Source organism: Dermochelys coriacea, chromosome 8, assembly GCF_009764565.3.
Source record: "Dermochelys coriacea isolate rDerCor1 chromosome 8, rDerCor1.pri.v4, whole genome shotgun sequence".
Classification (NCBI taxonomy): Eukaryota; Metazoa; Chordata; order Testudines; family Dermochelyidae; genus Dermochelys; species Dermochelys coriacea.
In genome coordinates this window covers 23,870,292-23,890,292 of record NC_050075.1, presented here as the reverse complement: position 1 = coordinate 23,890,292, position 20,001 = coordinate 23,870,292, and the positions used below count along the sequence as shown (strand labels likewise).

General features: G+C 39.9%; 1 protein-coding gene across 1 annotated transcript in view; it reads left to right on the top strand.

Annotated features, from left to right (window-relative positions):
• Positions 1-20,001, top strand: part of ATP10B (ATPase phospholipid transporting 10B (putative)) — a 264,174-nt gene that overhangs the window by 171,596 nt on the left and 72,577 nt on the right. The window contains exons 2-4 of the mRNA XM_043490568.1: positions 270-563; positions 1,549-1,743; positions 19,304-19,508. Of these exons, the coding sequence (XP_043346503.1) occupies positions 289-563; positions 1,549-1,743; positions 19,304-19,508 (675 nt within the window). The 5' untranslated portion in view covers positions 270-288. The remainder of the gene's footprint in view (positions 1-269; positions 564-1,548; positions 1,744-19,303; positions 19,509-20,001) is intronic.

Below are 20,001 nucleotides of genomic sequence, written 5' to 3'. Positions count from 1 at the left end.
CAATCAGCTTGAATCTGCCTTATTTGCATTAACTCTCAGTTAGAACACACAGTTCATAAAGCATTTTTCTTATAGAGTTAGAAATGGATTTTTTCCATATTAAATATTTTTGTTGTACTAGTTAACTTCTGTACAGAAAGCACTGAGCATGAAGCTGAACAGGTAATATGCTGAATTGCTGCTTTAAAACCATCACTGGCAAGACACAAAGTGAATTTGTTACCATAATGGAATTGGTTTTCAGTCCTTGTAATGCATTTCTCTTTCAGCTGTACCTTGCGACTGTGGATGGCTTTGTCAGTGGACTCAGCTTTGTATCGTTGTCAGCGGCTGGCTGCCGAAGGTTCCGCCTGGACTCAATCGGAATCAACACCTCTGTTGTCTTCAGTCAGAAAGAGGCTGAGATACAACTTGAACAAATGGAGGATTGTGTTTCCCAACAATAAGAAACTTCAAAAAGATTGGGAGAAGGTTTCTAGGTTTTATTCTGGAAATGGGATACAGACCACGAAATACACCTTGCTCTCCTTTTTGCCTCGAAACCTCTTTGAACAGTTTCACAGGTATACATTTGCCAAAAGTAAGGAAATGATTGATCAGCTTTAAGATCTGTCCCATCATAAGTGATCTTTGATAAAAATGTGTAAAGTTTCTATAGGTTTTTGAATAATCCTATAAGAGAATTAATATCTCTGATTTAGAATTACACAAAAGGCTCAAAACAGCATGCTGAAAGCAAATTATTCTCTTAGATTCTATAGGATTTTAGAGTAATTTTATAAAATTATGTTAATTTTTACATAAGCACATTGATGTCATCGATATTGAGTTATATAGAACTTGTCCATAAAGGGTGGTCAGAGCTGAGTTGTTTGTGTGGCTCAGTCTTTCCCATTAACTACTGGTTGTAGGACTAGTGACCTTGGCATAAAGAATCCTGCCAAAGGCAGCCAGTGGGAAATGCTATTCTGATCACGACAGATGAAATTTGCCCATCCATCTTTCACTTTGAAATAAACATTCTGTAATATGGTGCCAGGTTCTGTCATCCCATGGTTTGGCCTATCTTTTTGTTTACCTTATGTCTGTAAATTCATAGAGGGCCTAGTCTGTTGCTTGTAAAACAATCCCATACATTTCTGAATATGAGTTTTAAATACTTTGTTGCTTTTTAAAGTTGGCAATCCTTGAATGACAAATGAATGCAAATATGGGAACCTGGATGTGAGGGACGTCATGAGGTAAACAGTTTTTAGATTTCTGGATTTAAACAGTGGTATAACACACAAATTAAATGAAATTCTTTTTAATGTTATGAAAATATATCTCCTATGGAATCCTCATAAGGAATGGAGACATCACAATGTAGTCAGGAAATATTCTGTCCTTTACTGCGGAAGGAAGGGAGAAGGAGGGGAAGGAGAAGTAAGTGTGTGTGTGTGTGAGAGAGAGAGAGAGAGAGAGAGAGCTGTTTTGACCTACAAACAGTGATGTGAATCAGTGAATCTTTAATTTCTGGCTATTGTTATTTGTTTTTGACCTTCTCAGGTTGGCTAATCTCTATTTCTTCTTCCTGGTCATCCTAAACTGGTTCCCACAAGTGGAAGTTTTCCATAGGGAGATCACGATGCTACCTTTGGGTGTGGTGCTGCTAGTAATCCTGGTTAAGGATGGCACTGAAGACTGCAGGAGATACAGATTTGATAAGGCGATAAACTCCTCTAAAACCAAAGCATATGATGAGTAAGTGGAATGAAACAATGACTGTTTGTTTTTACATTACATTATTTGTATTTACATTACATTACATTTGTTTTTATGTTACATTACATATATGTGCAATTTAACCACATTATTTTGCAATATTTTCCCCATTTGATCACAATAAGTGAAATTAACAAATTTGGAAAGATTTTTATATAGGGACTCATTCCTATTTATATTAATGGGAAAAAGCTAGGGAAATAATTTTAGCTCAGACTGATGTCAATAACCTATAGCATTTTTCTCTTAAAGTTTTCCAACCACTTTACCAATACCAAATAATTAAGGCTCAACACTCCTTCTCAGTAGGTAAAGGATCTTTAGGGATGGTGAGGATCCTTCACCCACCATGGAAATGCAGCCAACTCTGGAACAGAACATTGCAGCTGCTTAACAGCATAGCATAACACTGCTCATTGGCAACATGAAGGGAAGAATATTTTATCCAACTGAAACCAGAGCGGGAAATTTCATAGGTTGACTGGAATGTGACCAGGACATAAGTGTTAACACTTCATCTTTGCCATCAGATCTCCAATAACCAAAGGTGGCCAGTCCCTCCAAGTTTCATGTGAATGACCGCACCTCCAGAAGTATGATACCCTTTACATTTGTTCTGGGGCATTTGCCAGTACTGATTCAGAGGGAAGAGAATGGCTTCTACTACCTTCTTAATTACCAGCAATACTTCTTACAGCATCAGAGGTCTCTTGTCTAAGTGTCCTGACTAGACCCTTCTTAGCTTGCCACAGCTGATGGGACTACATGACAAGGGGGTAAACTTGTATTAAAAGAGGATGATTACATTGTGTGGTCCTTTGGTCAAGGGGTTTTTTTTCTCTCTTAAACTTGGTTCTGCAGAGACAAAAGCAAATGGCAGATAGAGATAGTATTAGGAGATGAAGTCCAGGCACTATTTAAGTCAATTGCAGCTTTCCATTGACTTCAGTGAGATCAGGGCTTCCCCTTTGAACTAACTTACTAGCAATAGTTTTAGCTTCTAACAACTTCAAAAAGAGTGTTTTAGAAATGCCTCAAGAAGAGGACTGGGCATGACTTCAAAATTATCCACCCACTATAATAATTTGCAGAAAGAAGATTTGCCTGGCACAAGCTTCAGGAAGTATAGTAACACAAATAACAGCACATTTCAGGAGTGCTTTTGTCATCAGTGACTTGCAACAGGGGAGACTTTAGGACCCAGAGTCATCCTGTCTGACAGTGGCAGAACTGGTTTCTAGGAGGATACTACCTATTCCTGTGACGTCTGTATTCCAACAGGTGTAGCTTTCCATCAAGTGAAAGACAGCAGTCGTTTCAGGGAAACGCAAATCCTCATTCCACTGATTTGCATTCTTCTGGATTATTTAAACCACTGTACCTTATCTTTATTATTACTTGAAATGACATTTTTAAAGGGGAGGTAAGATGTCCAGGAAATATGCTCTAGGCTGCTGTTCTATGAAGATCATAAGGGAAACATTTTTTTTCAAGAAAGCTTGCTGCCAACATGCTGCTTCAGATTCTGGTACACAAAATGAGGAGTCAGAGAAGAGAGGAAAAGGAAAGAAAAGAAAGAAGAAAAATGAAAATAAATGGGTGGTCGTATCCAACTTGCCCTTTGCAAGCTGCAAGTGGAAAGAGAACCCAAACAGACATTACGACTGTAATAAAATCAAGACCACCAAATACACTTTCCTATCCTTCATCCCAAAGAATATCTTTGAACAGTTTCACCGCTTTGCCAACTTATATTTTGTGGCCATTGCAGCATTGAACTTTGTGCCAGTGGTAAATGCTTTTCAACCAGCAGTTTCTGTGATCCCGATTTGCGTTATAATGCTTATTACAGCAGTTAAAGATGCCTGGGAGGACTTTCGGAGATACCAATTGGACAAAGAGATCAATAATATGGTCTGCCTCGTTTACAGCAGGTAAATAAATCATACACTTTTTCAACGTAAACCAAAAATTGCTTCATTATTTTTCAGAAGCATCTTAAAAAATGAAGGAGTCTCTGGGGGGAAAAAATAACTACTGGGGAACAAGGTCTTCCACAGAGGAAACCAATGAATTTGTGTATTTGATAGCTAAAATTAAAGGGGTCCCACAAAACAAACTTTACAATTAATGCCTTGTAAGGGGCAAATTAACATGATCATCCTACTAGATTGATTAAGAAAACACTAATTTCTGAAGCTGATAAAAATGTGTGACCTTATCTAAAAAGTTTCTCTCTCCCACCACCAAAATTGTCCATGATCCCAGTTTCCCGGATTGCCTGCAGAATTGCTGCTTTCTGTTTTCCTTCAAACTGTAGCAATGATAGTATTTTCACTCTTAAGAAAATGACACATTGTAACAGAGGTAATGAAAAAATATTGATATCTTTATAGATAAGACAATGATAAAAAGGGTTTTTTGTTTTGTTTAATTTTACATTTGCTCAGACAAAGACGACCGAGAGAGAGAAATAACAAATACACTAGGCATTAGCTGAGTGAGTCTGTGCAGGAAATCTTAATTATCTCTCTTTTGCATAAAAGAAGCGTGATAAATTGCTTCTGAAAACCATTTACCAGAGATGGCTAATTCTAAGTGCTAAACAGGGAAAGCACAGAAGTTGTTTTCTGCTCTTTACCCTTCCTCTTGTGCCATTTTGTATTGCTCTATGTTCTTTCTGAACCTAACAACCTTAGTACAGCAATGGACTGTCTTTGTGTTCCTTGAAAATTCTGTGCCTGTGGTTTCCCAAAGATCCAGTATATGATTTTAACTTTTTTTGTGTATGAAAAATGTCTACCAACTTACAGATAGACCTATGAATGCTTTGCGGATGTGAACATCATGCCTCTTGCTCACTTTTTCTCCAGCCCTGGGATACGTAGTCAGTCAAACATAAAAATAGTCATTGGGCTATCCCAATATGTTGTGTTGTTTTGGGTTGCAGTGATGTCAGAGGGCTCTGAAAAGAGCCCTTTCCAATTGTCTTTCAACAGATATTTGTGGCCTTAAAGGAGGTATAAAGCCAGAGGGAGTGGGATGTATTCAGGACAATAGAGGTTCTCTTCTCCTGGAAAAAATGGTAGAAAATACAACTACCATCAGACTTGTTATGTGCTGTAATTAATATGAATAACTTTAATTTTTTGGGAAGCTGACATTTCTTCTTGTTAGCTGCACTTTCACGGAGGAGCTTGGTGTCTCCTAATTTTCTTTTCTTCCCTATGACTCATCTGTCATATGTTATTTTGTACCATAGGTGAAACTCTTTTTCTAGACACTGGAAGTCTTGTAAAACTGAATTATAATCTTGTTGCAGTAAAGCATTCTCTTTTAATATAGTAACTGATCTCCCATCTAAAGGTGAACGATTAATCAGATTTACAGTATTACCTTAGGAGAAATTGAATTGGAGACTGTGTTATCTCTGTTGTTTCAGACTTCAACATAATGAATTCTGGTTCCGTTTTAATGGACATATGATGGCAGAATTCTATTTTTTTCATCTCTGATAGAAAAATGCTTTTCTAAAAACTTGCTAGGAGATTGGTGGGGGAATCTCCCATCTTGCCTTTACCCAGATCACGGGGGCGGCTAGTGAATTTAAATAGAGCATTTTGTAACACGGCCCTTTTCATTTTGCCTTTTTTAACTGAGATAAACTGACATGTAAAGTCAGGACTGGTAAGAGATAATCTTTCCTAGAGCTATTTAAATAAGACTCAGCTGTGAACAGGAGAGAGGCCAGTAGTCATTGAAGAGTGTTTTAGGCTCTGTTGGCTGGCATATGGGCTTAGTAATTGGTTATGGGGGCTTGCCACCTATAGGCTGCAGGTTCACAGAATACAGTAATTGTTGTTTATAAACTGTATCACCAGACAAATTAAAAAGTTAATAATCTAATTGCAGATTGAACAGACCTATCTGTAGTCACCGCCATTCCCTGTGCCAGTATAGGATTCTCCCTACATATACATTTTCTGCCTAGTTCTAAATTTCATTATCAGGAAGTCATCTGTGATACTCAGCTTATATTTTCTCTGCCTTAATTGCATTCAATTTCTTCTAGCTATACTCCTTTGTATAAGCCTGATTAATTCATTTCTTTATCCTTAGTATTTAATTATATACTTTAAATATTTGTGATCGAAGTCCCTTCCCCACACTCCCAGCTATCTCCTGGCAAAGATATGCTGCATTCACTCATTTCATCTTTTCTCATAGGTCAGTTCCTCCAGCCCCTCACCATTTTAGTTGCTCTTCCCTGAACTCCCTCCAGTTTGTTATCATCTTTCTGAGATAGGGGCCTAGAACTGAATGTGGCATTCCAAACTAATAATGGTATGGTTCAATCCTCTTCCACACACACCCCCAGACCCCAAACCTCCTCCCTCCCCCCCCCCCAAACACACACACAAAAGAGGCAGGAGGAGATGAGCAATTAATTTCAAATAGCAAAAGTCCTAGGCAAAAGGTGGTGGTATCCTTTCACCCAGTAAGAGCAATGATCTATAATAATCCAGGAAAGCATAGTTATACACTCTGCATAGAGTACATGTGAGCCTGCTGTATACACAAAGAGACTGAAACTGGAGTGGCATTGTGTCACTTTCAATCCCTAGGGATTTCTGTCTAGGTTCCACAAGCATCCACCAGCTGTTTCTCTGCTGATTCACTGAATGACTGCATTATGATAAACACAGGGTACCTGTCTATGTGACTGTCAAATTTACTTAGCATCACCTTTAAAAGCAAGTTACAAAATTTCTACATCTGCACTAAACATTGGACATACAACCATGATAGTAAACCCTGAAGTGCTGTAGAGCTCATTTCTTCATCAAGTCAAGTAACAGGACACTGCAGGCTACTGGAAAACTTTGCTGTAATGTGAATTTTGCTATATTTGCTGCTTTGAAGGAAAATCAGTATTTCATTTGCTTTAAACGTTACATTGTAGGGGAAAATCCTGGAGTCCTGATGTGGTTTTTACTCAGTCCTTACTCAGGCAAAATTCTCACTGACTTTTCCTTTTCCACCTATTGGTGACTATTCTTGCATTGTTGGCCATAGCAAGAGCAATACCAGACAACTGGCTTTGTACACTCCAGTGAGGCCTTCTTGTTGTGGCATATACACAGATTGCCCACATGCAGGATCTCCTACCCTCTCATCTCAGTCAACACATGAGCATGCCACACTGATGATGGGTTTTGCCTAGTATCGTGCTCATAAGGCATGAGGACATGAAATATAATTTAAGCATGAATCATCTTAAAATTTGAAGTTTATAAAATAAAAGCATATATATCCCTTTGAAATTTTACATTAACTGCAGAAAGATAATTCTGACATCATATTTTAGTGCTCATCTCATGAAGATGCCCCATTGCAACTTAGTGTCATCAAATATTGGTGCCATGTCAGAACATCACTCCATGATTATCTCATAAAAAGAAAAGGAGTACTTGTGGCACCTTAGAGACTAACAAATTTATTAGAGCATAAGCTTCCGTGAGCTACAGCTCACTTCATCGGATGCATTTTCCACCAAATGCATCCGATGAAGTGAGCTGTAGCTCACGAAAGCTTATGCTCTAATAAATTTGTTAGTCTCTAAGGTGCCACAAGTACTCCTTTTCTTTTTGCGAATACAGACTAACATGGCTGCTACTCTGAAACCTGATTATCTCATGAATCTGTAATTCCATTTGATGTAATATCTATTCTCTTTTCCCTCTTTGTATCCTTTTTTCCCGGATACTGAGGGCAACAGGGAAGGATACTAACAAATCCTGTCTGTTTGCTTAGAACTAACCACTTTGCCTGATGTACCAGTGTGGTGAGCATTCCTGTGATTGGTGCTCCACTCATATGCCTGAGAAGCACAAAAGAAATCTGTAATTCTACAAGAGCTGCACACTGCTCTAAAATCTCAGGTTGAGTATTACTGATCTAGCATCTTTCATACTGAAAGGGTATACCAAAAACAAAGAGATACTAGTTGGCTAATATAGGTCCATTCTACTATTCTTTAAAAACTGTCTAAGTGAAACTTAGATTCTCCTGGAATTTTCAGACCTGTATGGTGTGGGTGGATGCATACAATGTGCCCCTATTATGCAAGCTACATGCACTTTTTGGGCTTCTAACAAGTTGTTAAGGTGGCTCTAGAATCATAATAAATGAGGTCTGTGTTGCATGCTGCCAAGCAACTTATTGAAACCAATGGTATCAAAGTTATGAAGGAAAAATTAAAAATTGAATTCATACCATGGAGAGCCTGTTGACTATGTGGTAAAGGAATGTCTAACCTGCTCAGCTGACTCAACCTAAAAGAACATCAGTTTATCAACATTTACTTTGGTTAGGCCCAAACTACAGCACTGCAAATCAAGGAGCAGTGAATTAGCAATTCTCGTTGCCAGTCAATGCACATAACTGTAGTCATGATCCTTGGCTTCTTTAAATTAACACCTGCCATATCATTATTAATGCCATCACCTGTTTGTGCACGGCTTTAATAACAACATCTTCAAGGTCTATTGCATTATTGTGTCTATCGGATTTTTTGCTTCACCAAAAAAAAAAACGTGTGCGGTACTTTAACAGACTGCAACACCAAACTAATGACTAAAGGCAAAGGGCAAATATGTTTCTGGTTTAATGAACAGCAGAATCCCTGACATCATGGCAAGGAATGCCATGGAGAAGGCGCTCAGTGGCTGAAACAATGGGTGAACAGCTTCTTGAGATGCTACTAGGAGACAAGCAGCAGGCCACAGTCCGGTGCCCTCAGAATTGTGCTTGGGGGGTGTCAGGAAGTGACAGAGGTGGTTTGGACTGAGCTTCCCAAAGGCTTTACAGGTCAATAGGAGCAAGTGGAAGCTAATGCAGAATCTGATTAGCAATCATTAAGTAGCTGAGCTTTAAGTGACGCTGTGCTCACTCCATCTGCTGTCAGACAGTATCCTAGCAGCAGCATTCTGCTCTCGGTGCTAATACAAAAAAACCTGGCACCAAAAACATTGAGGTGTGAAATCAGAAAACTGTCAAATGAAAGCACCGTTTGGAAAATGAACCTAAAAGTTATTGGACAGTGAAGTTTGAACAACAGTCAAAAATGCTTTTTGCAAAATAAATAAATCCATTTAAGTTGATCTGGCTCATTGTTTTCAAAATGGATTCAGACCAAATCAGGTAAATCAAAAAATATATGTATATGATGATAAAGTATTCCTGACTAGTACCTGTTTTAAGTCAGTACAGACTTGGTATTTTTAGTCCATAAGTTAAGAATATAGGCAGCTTTTAGCATTGAGAGAATAGTGCCCATGGTATGAGGCAATAGATAATTTTATCAAGTAGAATGTAGGATCCTTTTGTGGCATTAAGAACATTCACTCCCCAGACAGTAGGATTATTTTAACTGCATACTTTGTTAGCTTCTAGAAAATTGCATGTCATTACAATATCAAGAGTGTTCATTGTTACCTTGCTAGCTTATTATTCAAGGCCAATCCTAAGAGTTTCCAGTTACAAGGAACATACATATCTCTTTGCAAATTAGGACTTGTCTGGCTGCACAAACTGCAAATGATGTACAGAACTTTCACCTCTAGGTCACAGGTATGAATCCAGTCTAAGAATGTAGTGACTGAAAGTTTGGTACAGAATTGGCCTCTGGGAAACAAGTAGATCTCTTCTTTCCAAGCAGACATGTGTCAGAGTCAAAAAAACACTTACATGCAACTCTAATTGACACCCTGTGTCATTGTGAGAGTAGCCAATGAATGAAGCAGCATGGAGATCTAGCTACTTTCTTGCTGGACTGTTCTTTTGTTGAATTTTTTTTCTAGCCTCTCTGGTTGCAAAGATAACCTACCAAGAATAAACAATTGCAGTAATTCTGTTTACTGACTATATAGCATCGACGAATGTAGACTTGATTACAATTTCAATCAGAAGCTACAGATGATGCTTCTTGATACAGTTTTAAAATGTGGAATGTTATCAAATGTATATGTGATAAATGGAAATGTCTGCTTTGGTCCAAATGTAGTAAAGTAAATGTTTAAAAAGGTGTACCATTCAGCATTTTGCTGGAGGACTGGGAAAAAGGGTTTTTTTAAAAGGCTGCAAAAGATTCTGTGGGGGAGGAACAAAGGATTCAAGGGTGATGCAGTCACAGGAGAAAAAAAGCAGCTGACTTTGGGAAGCAAAATACACATGGTTTGGAAGTTGTGAATGGTGAATAGTTGAGGACTCTTCCTTTCAGGGAATTGACTAGATGACTATTTCAGAAGGAGTTACAGATAAATCCTCTTGTTTGTGCCCATGGCTGGCTGGCTGGCCCTTTAAGGCAAGCCAGGCTCAACCTTGCCTGTGACCAGACAGCTATCCCCCAGCTGAATGTGATGGAGTCTTAATTATGACTGTCTCCAGTTGCAGAGGATCAGGGAGAAGAGTACTTAAACACTGCTGTGAACTCATGCTAAGGAAGAGATCCAGGAGAGCGGAGCAAGAGAAGTTACCTTGTCAGGGAATGAGCTGGGGAAGTCAGGTTGGAGGAGACCCACAGAAAGCAGATCGGGTTAGTGTAGAAAGGACTCTGAAATAGGGCCTGTCAGGAACAGGGAGATCTCTAATGGAATTGGCCAGAGTCCCCAGGGAATGGAGGCAGTGAGGAAAACTTCTGATTGGAAGAAGCACAGAGAAAAAACTCTGCAGGGCTCAGGAATAGGGGTAAAAGCAGAGAACTTTGGAGTAGCCCAAGAGAGGCATAAAAATTACTAGTGTGGTTATTAACTTAAAAGTTGGACCTTTGTTACCCTGAAAGGGACTGAACATAAATTTGACCTGGCCAGCGGGCAGAAGTGATCAAGAGGGGGCACAATGAACCTTGCAACACCCTATTGAGGCGCACAGGGGCACCCTCAAGATAAGGGCTTGCTATTACAGTGCTCCAGTGTGGCTAGCTTTGAGTTGTCTCCACTTGGACAGATTAATGTGATTTTTTCTTAATACCCATTTGCGCCCCTTCACCTTCCTCCCTATCCCAGTTTTGGTTTGGAAATCCCAGTCTTGTTTGAATCGAAGAAATAAACTGTGAGAACATCATTGACACAATGTAAATCATTTATTCATGTCCCCATATCCAACAATTTGCAGCCACTCTATTTTTTTATGAGCCTTTCTTCTCAGATACAGATTGAGAAAGGACCTCTGATCCATGCCCATGGATGCATCAGTGGGAGAGAGGTCAGAGCAGCAGACAGTAACAGTGGCACAGGGCACAATGATTGCTGTTGGCTGACTGTTGCGTGGGCCTTTGGGACAACTTGGGAGGAAGAGAAAAGCATGATAGATGCAGGCCCATCAGTGGGAGGTGAGAGCAAGAATGACTCTGTTGAAAACCACTAATTTTGAAAAATCCAGGCCTGGCTGTTGTTTTTTTTTTTTTTTGTTCAACTTTTTTTGCCTACAGACTCCTGTTCTTCCTGTACCCCATCCCCTCAACGCTCTCTCTGAGCAGAGACTCCACACTGACATCTCTCATCTTTTCTTATTTATTTAATCAGGTGCTGCTTTTCCTGATTCCAATGTCCTGACACTGCTTTCTGGAAGCAGTAACTCAGGTTTTAAATTCCCCCACCTATCAGAAATCACCTCATGTTGCTTTTTAATTGCATAATTGTTCACTTTGTATGTGTTCATTGCCAGAACTGCCTAGATTTGTAAAGACACTTTGTTTATTTAGCAATGGGAGCTTGAGATTGTTCTATGCACTTAAATCCATGAATAGCAAATGGTCATTGTTCCCTGTCAACATGAATCACTAAGAGGAAACTGCTTCATTTGAAAGGTCTTATGTGGTTTCAAAGCTGATAGCTGGGGTGGTGGTGGCAGTTGGGGTGGGAGGGGTTGCTTATAAAGAGCTCCTTCTTTCCTTGTATCTATAGAGAAGGCACTACAAAGTGTTAAAACATACCTGATGCTTTTTACTGAAGAAACTTGTTAATTTCACTGCAACAACTGTATAACAGGTAGTGCTGTAAAATGTTTTTTTGGGAAACATAGTCTTTTGATACAAAGCAAATACGTTCATTTAACAGATCTAATTCTCTAGGGAAGGGAGGAAGAGTCTAGTGGTGAGAAAACAGACCTGGAAGCCAGGAACTCCTGAATTCTATTCCCAGCTCTGAAAATGACTCTCCTTGGGGCCTTAAGCAGATCACTTGGCATTCCTGCAGTTTACAGTTTCCCCTCTGTAAAACGCGTTAAATATACTCTGTGTCATAAAATTAAAGTTTCTAAAGCTCCTTGAAGATGAAAGGTATTATGCATTGTAAATGCTTTAATCAGGCTCTAATCCCCAGCTCTTTCTGACCATTTACGCTCTCAACAATTTTATTATTCAGACAACTTTCCTGTAATTTTGTGTAATTCATAAACAAGATCATTCTTTCAATAGGCTATTTTTAATTACCTGGGCTCTTTGGTCCCTTCTGGATGTCAGGTAATTGGGCCAGGCTTTTCTAAAGATCTTTGTGAGCAAGATTAATGGAAAGAAAGAGTTTGGTAGATATTGGAATTAAACAAGAAGTGGAAAGAGAGAACGACAGGACTGCATTGCAGTAGTCTCTAGCTCTGTGCCCAGGTATGTCTCGCAAAGGTTATGACACGTCATCTGCTTACTGTCGGTTACCTCAGTCCTTTTGTTTTTATGATCTGTACAAACAGATTCTAAAGTTGTACCAGGAAGGTGTTAGACGCTGTTAGTGTTAAAGGTCACTCAGCATTTGTGTCCTATTAATACCCATCCCCACTTTTGTGAAGCATTTAATGCTCAGCTGCTTAAATATTTTTAAGCAGCAGTTTGTCAGAGTTGCTGGGATGGAACCTTTTTTTTTTTAATATATAAATAACATTGAACATCAGCTTAACTTAAAATAGAATTGACTTTTTAGGGTGTGGGCTTTCAGCTCATTGTTGCAGTGCTCTGTAAGCAAGGAAATATTTCTTAGCAACCAGCTTCACAGGTGGGAGAGATTTCTGAGAACAGCTGTGCTAACAGACTCTGTCAGGCCCCTATGTGGATGTGCATAGGGGTGCAGAGGATGAGGGTGTAAGGAGTTGCTCCCTGTGCATGATCTAGCCACAGTTGCAGGTCTCTGGCTTGCATAGGCTCAAGGACTATTCCCTGGCTAGTGCTGCTAGTTCCATTACCCACCCCAAATGAAGTGGGGGGATATGTGTACTCATAGCCCTATTTCCCCTCTACCCTGACTAGCCAGCTGTGAATGGGGCACATGCCACACCCTGCAAGGAAGGCAGCAGTGGGCATGATCCCCAGGTGCTCCTGGAAACACAATGCCTCCAAGAGGTCTTGCTGGGGCAGTGCAGCTATGTATATCTCCATTGCTGGCTAGTGCCTTACAGACACAAGCCTTTAAGAAGTGAGTCAGTTGTTTATAAAGGCAGTTTATAGTCCTTCTGACTGCCATGATATTCTCCCCATGTGATCTCCAGGCCCTTGGCTTTACACTCAGGAAACTGGCAGAGCACTGTCCATCTGTGTGTCCAGTGGATTGCTGAACTGGTATCGCACTAAATAACTTGTCCACAATCAACAACATGATGTTTCATAAATGCCCTTTACATCACCCCATTAAATCACCTCTGTTCACCAGTGTGCTATACCAGATAAAGCATAAGAACAGAAAACTACAGTGTTGGTGGCATGAGACTTGTTCAGGGTTCAAGGGCAAACTTATGCAGTAGCTATGCAGGATGGTGAGAGCTCTTCTTTGCCATAGGGCATCTGCAAAATCTTGACTTATGGAACAGTTCTAGAGCCCTCCGATCAACTCATACTACTTTCAGTCAGAGCTCATTAAATATGACTAGTATTTGGCTCTAGGTAATGATTGGCCAAATTTGAGAGAGACTTTCCAACTCTGAAGAGATGGAGCCAGGGAAGAAATTAGTGATCACAACAGAGTTTGTCACAAGCAAGGGAAATCTGTACTGCCAAAGACAAAATGGACCCCTTCCCTTTGTAGTGAATGGGGAATCCCTGAGACAACTGCTGATCAGACTGTCCATGTCTCAAAATCCTTGAAAAATAAATAGGAGTATTTGTGGCACCTTAGAGACTAACAAATTTATTAGAGCATAATTTCTTTAAATTAAGTATCCTCACACCTTCTTGTCAACTGTCTAAATGGGCCATCTTGATTATCACTACAAAAGTTTTTTTCTCCTGCTGATAATAGCTCATCTTAACTAATTAAAACTCTCTCACAGTTTGTATGGTAACTTCCAACTTATCTGTATGTGTGTATATATATATATATATATATATATATATATATATATATCTTACTATATGTTCCATTCTGTGCATCCAAGGAAGTGGGCTGTAGCCCATGAAAGCTTATGCTCTAATAAATTTGTTCGTTTCTAAGGTGCCACAAGTACTCCTGTTCTTTTGGCCAATACAGACTAACAGGGCTGCTACTCTGAAAAATAAATTTTGCTCAAGAAAACAGCACTTCATGCAGCACTGAAGTCAGCACAGCAGCTTCAGAAAGCAGTTTAAAACAGTACTGTTGCACAGGGAGTGAAGGGAGCAAAACAGGGCCCGAGCAGAGCACCCAACCCCTGTTTCCCCCCCCCAGCCCCAAGACCCCTTGGATCCAGAACTAAGCAAAAGAGAGAAACTGAAAGACACAAGGGGACACTAGGACCTATGCTGCATCCCGCATCCCCAAGCCATGTGGCCTTTGGCTGACTCCTCCCTGCACTTTCTATCCCAGTGACTACTTTCTGCCAATGCTTTTCTGGATTCAGTTTGAGCAAGGACCCCTGGACTGATGATGTCATTGGACTGATCCCTGCATTTTTCACTCTGAACATCCTCTCCCCTGTACTGTTTGGCTTCTTGTAGCAAACCTTTCCCACCTCCTCTCTTCCTTTGTCTTTCCAGCTAACTAATGCATTCATCCGATGAAGTGAGCTGTAGCTCACGAAAGCTTATGCTCAAATAAATTTGTTAGTCTCTAAGGTGCCACAAGTACTCCTTTTCTTTTTGTGAATACAGACTAACACGGCTGCTACTCTGAATCCTCTCTAATGTTTCCTTCCTATTCAAAGGGATTGAGAAGGTGGTGGGTGAGAGTAGGAAAAGAGCTTGACATCGGTTCATTGAGACGTTTTTCTGGGCATGCAGGATGGAATGAAAGAAAGCACCAAGTCAGAAATGGGTGAAGGATACAAAAAACAGTAGTGTGTGTGTGGCACATAGGAGTCAAAGGGGGGAAAAGAGGAAATGAGGGAAGATTTAAGCATTAATGATTTTTGCTATAAATATTTAGCAATATTTAAACACATTTTACACCCAGTATATTCACTGAGAGGGGTTTGCGAAGATTTTTACAGGTAGGTTTTTAAGCAATAATTTGGAGTGGATGCAATGAGGAAATGATGCACAATTGTATTGCATTGAAAAATGTTACCGGAAAATGGTATGTGTTGGCATCAAGAGGTTCCTGGGTAGCAGTATGTTATGTTCTTCCTTTTTAGATACAAGTATTTAAACACCTAGTGGCAGATAATATATAAATTATCTGTCAGTACGTAAGCAGGTTTATTGGGCTGCAGAATTATTTATCTTCTGAGACAATAAATCTTCTTCATGAAAATCAGTAGTAATTATGTGTGTTTTAGGTGGAGCAAACTTTATATTGGTTCAACATCCAGGACAGGCTTTTTTTTTATATATGCCCTCAGATTTTGTGTCTGCTCAGAGCTATAAGTTAATGCTTGTTGCTAGTCAGATGTAGGATTCACTAAAAGCCCTGATAGCTTGAGGGATATTAGACATTACAATCACGTATTTCTGATTGTTATTGCATTTTTCCCCTCCCACTTGAATTCTGACCTAATTTTGAGTAGGTCAAGAATATTAGAGCCAGTACTTTACCCTGTCTGAACTCTTGGCATTCAGATTTTTTCAGATTATGTTAAACATTTATTTCTAGCTCTTGGGGTTCGTGAAACGTGCTGGCTGTTAAAATCATGGTTGAATTGAGGAGAGTGTTACGGGGAGTAAGCAACAGTTATGGGAATAGGCTGATTTTTAAAAGTAGGGTGTCACAGAATCCAAGAAATATGGGGCTGGAAGGGAACTCGAGAGATCATCTAATTAGAGGTAAGACCTAGTAAACCTATAGTATAGAATCCTAGGAGTCCTGACTCCAAGTCTGGTGTAGACACCAATTCTTCTCTTAATTAAAATGAAAGTTAAATTCTGAAAAAGCCTTGAGTGGAGTACTACTGAGATATTTATGTGAAGATTAAAGGAACCTCAGAATGAAATATCTGGCATGGCTCCATGTCCTTTTTTTATAGCACTTTAAAAATGAATCAACCTGCAGAAACTCTTAGGTTCATGCCTGGTAGGCTATGTTTGTGGGTTCAAAGCCAGCATTAGTGAGTAGCAAGCAGGGCAGTTGCCCAGGGCCACATGCCACAGGGGACCGTGCACGGTGGGGCTCAGGCTTTGACTTCAGAAACGTTGCAGAAATCCAGTGAGTGATCTGGTAAGGGAGGCCGGGTGTGGCCCCACTCTTTAGTTTCTGCCCTGGGCCCCAGCAAGTCTAACCCTGCCCACGGTGGGTTTTTCAAAGGCACTCACCGTTGACCTAACCCTACTCCCACTGTAGTCAAATGTAAAAGTCCCTTTGATTTCAATAGGAGTAGAGTTAAGCCAATGCTGAGTGCTTTTGATCTCACCCTATAGGATGCTTAATCAAGTTAGTGTCTGGAATGCTTCAGTCATGTGCTGTTGCATTATTAGTTTAGCATTGATCATTCAGAGCTGTTAATATTCCTCTGGGCTAACTGGGGTGGTAAATGAAGCCCATATCCCAAGACGGGAGAGAATCCAGGAGAAAAGTGCATGACCATATTTTGTGTGTCAGGGTGCAGAACTGGATAATCAGAAAGTGTGGAAGAGAATTCATTGAGCACATCAGATCAGCTTCCATGACCACGTTGAAAAGAGAGTCACCTGCACAATTAAAAGATCTGTTCCAAACTTCCAAATGAGACATAAAAAGAAAAGGAGTACTTGTGCCCCCTGAGAGACTAACAAATTTATTTAAGCATAAGCTTTCGTGAGCTACAGCTCACTTCATCGGATGCATTCAGTGGAAAAACATAGTTATTAAGGGATAACGCTCCAGGTGGAGAAGTATACAAGGCAATAAATAGCCTTTAAACACCGAAGAGAAACTGGGGTGTTGAATCACCACTTAAATCATTTAGTAAGGATCTATTCTAGTATCTTTCCCTATCGTAGGTTCAGAAGTAAGATACTTCAACAAACCACATTACAAAAATAACCTTTCCTTTGTAAGGGTTTAAAAGAACTATGCTGCGGTTTCCAGCGCAGACTTTCAATCGACCATTTTTACAGCATGCTACAATATTCTTTAGTTTGCGTAAGATTTCCCCACTAACACTAGCTGATGGACAACTGAGCATCATGGAGGAGGAAAGGGAGGAAAAAATCCCATTACTAACTCCTGGCTAAATGAAGAAATTATGCAGAGAAATGAATGTGACTTGTATTTATTGCCTAGATACACAGATAATGAGCATTTCAGAAGTTTGAAACAGTTAATCTTGGGGTCAAGGCTTTGATGAATAAACTGTTCAAACGAAAGGTTAAATAGGATATAATTGTTAAATGAAAATTGAGATGTGTTAGGATACACATGCTACTCCAGAGCAAGAAAATTGTATACACCTGGAGAGCCAGCAAAGAACACAAACTTGGTGGTAAACTAGCAAAGCAGGAGGAGTGGAAATATAGCAAATATATCACAGCTGTGAAGAAGATTCCTCTATTGTGCAGAAAGATAACTATTTAATACATTTCTGCAATGGAAGATTCTTTGGCTTTCCTGTTTTGACTAGTGCAAAGATTGCAGGATCACTTAAATCATCTGGGAGCTGGGGACAATCCATGGATTCTGGTATCCAGGAGGCAGACATGAGGATGGGGGACTGATTTGCATCTGTGTAGTTGTATGGGAGGATCCCTCTTTCCAGCCCACTGCTGAGGAGGATCCAGTCCAAGCACTCCTTACTGGGGAGAGCTGACCTCTGGACCTAGCCAATGAATTACAGTTTTAAATGGCTTTGTCACTTCTCTTCAGTCAGACTATACCCCACCCATGCTATATATGAAACATGCCCTAGATTTCTTTATTTTAGTAGCAAACACAATAAGCAGAGTTGTAGCTAATTCCTGCCCTGTGCGCTCTGTTTTTAGCGGAGCACTAAAAAGTTTCCAGCATCAGAGCACACTAATAAAATGTTTGCATATGCCACAGATACTTTGCTGTATGACACAGCTAGGCCAAAGTGCAGCAGCCAAATCAGCCATCTTGTGCCTCCATTTATTTCCTGTGACACATGACTGGCCTGGGGATAGGTCTGGTAAAAGGGCCTGGAGATGGGCCTCAGAGAAAAATCCAGTATAATAGAGAGTTTCACACATCCAAAGGGAATTTGTCTGGAATAAGAACTAAAGCAGGCAGCTGAGTATCAGAGCCGGAGAAGCCTGAAGCAGCAGACAGTGTTCCAGCGACCCCAGATCTGCTAAAGCCCAAAGCTGCAGTCTGCACTCACTCTCAAAAAAGCTTGCCCTTCCTTGAACCATAGAGGGAAAGTCTGTTCCGTAGTTCTTATTTTATTTATTATACTTTGAATAAAACCATATTCCTTTTCCTTAAGTCCCGAGGCTATAATTCTCTTCTGTTTTCACTCATTCAAAACCTGTAAATGGTTCTTCACCTTAAGATTTTCGTTGTCCTTTAAAAAATAAAAATCACAGTATGTTACTTATTTTTAATGTGGTACCTCTCAGTTGTTTCATGTGTTGAAACCATGCATATGGGCTAAGCTTGAGAATTGTCGTAACCTTTCAAGATTTATGAACCAGGGAGAGCCGAAATAACTGCAGCTGAGAAGTTGGTCTGACTTGTTCAAATGTCTCTATTGTGGTGTTGGGAAACCCCAAAGAAGTAGCCTTCCAGTCTCAAGTAATGTAGCATTTTCTGGAATGTCTGAAACTCACAAAAGAAGTTCTATTCAGTGCATCTTTAGGGCTTCAGTCTTAAAATGAAATATTTTTAAAAGTGCCCACCATTGTGAGGCTTAAAGACCTAATATTGTTTAGTAAGAGACTAAACATGACATGGGGTAATGCTAATGTCTTAGACAGTTATCACCATGGTATCATTTTACTTTGGTTAAAGAGCTTATTGTGTATGTTACACAACTTGCTTTCCAACATTAGGTGTGCAGAAGTGATGCTATGAGACTACAGATCAGTGCTCTATGTTTTCCTATGCAACAAAACTTAAATTATGGAGTAACCCGGTTTTCTTAAAGAACCAGTACTTATAGCCTTTTGCTCCTAATGTGGCTATTCAAATGTGGCACTTCTTTAACACAACAGGAAAGAACGTCACTATGTTGAGAAGTGCTGGAAAGATGTGCGAGTGGGAGACTTTGTGCAGCTGCAATGTAACGAGATCATCCCAGCTGATATCCTGTTACTGTACTCCTCTGATCAGAATGGGATCTGTCACTTGGAGACTGCAAACCTCGATGGAGAGACCAATCTTAAACAAAGACAAGTTGTGAAAGGGTTCTCTAATCAGGTAGGCCTGTTGGAAATGTGACAATATTCAGGCTATTCTGCCTCTGTTTCCATGACAACTAGTGTCATGAAATGCAATATAAGCATGTTCTAAAGGGCTGAATAATACTTGCTCAGTCTTATACAGCCACAGATGCATGCCATCTCAGGGCATGAATGTATAGTACGGTAAGCAACAGATTTTTGTAGGTGTGCTACAGACATGCACAATTATAAATGAATGTTATCTGACACAAATAAGTGCTTATCTTACCATGTTTTCTTCTGTAGATGACAGTACCTTCTGGGTTGCAAGTGGTATTCTGCTTCCCATTGGGCACCTGAATCTGCAGTGGCCATTTCCCAATGTCCAAAGAATTCCATCTCCTTTAGACTGTGATGGGATACAAGACAAAAACAAGAGAGTTGGGTGAGGGATGACCTGCCTTCTGCATAGAACTAGCAATGTAATTCACTACACCCTTTCCAATTCAGTCTTTCTGCAAGAAAGAATA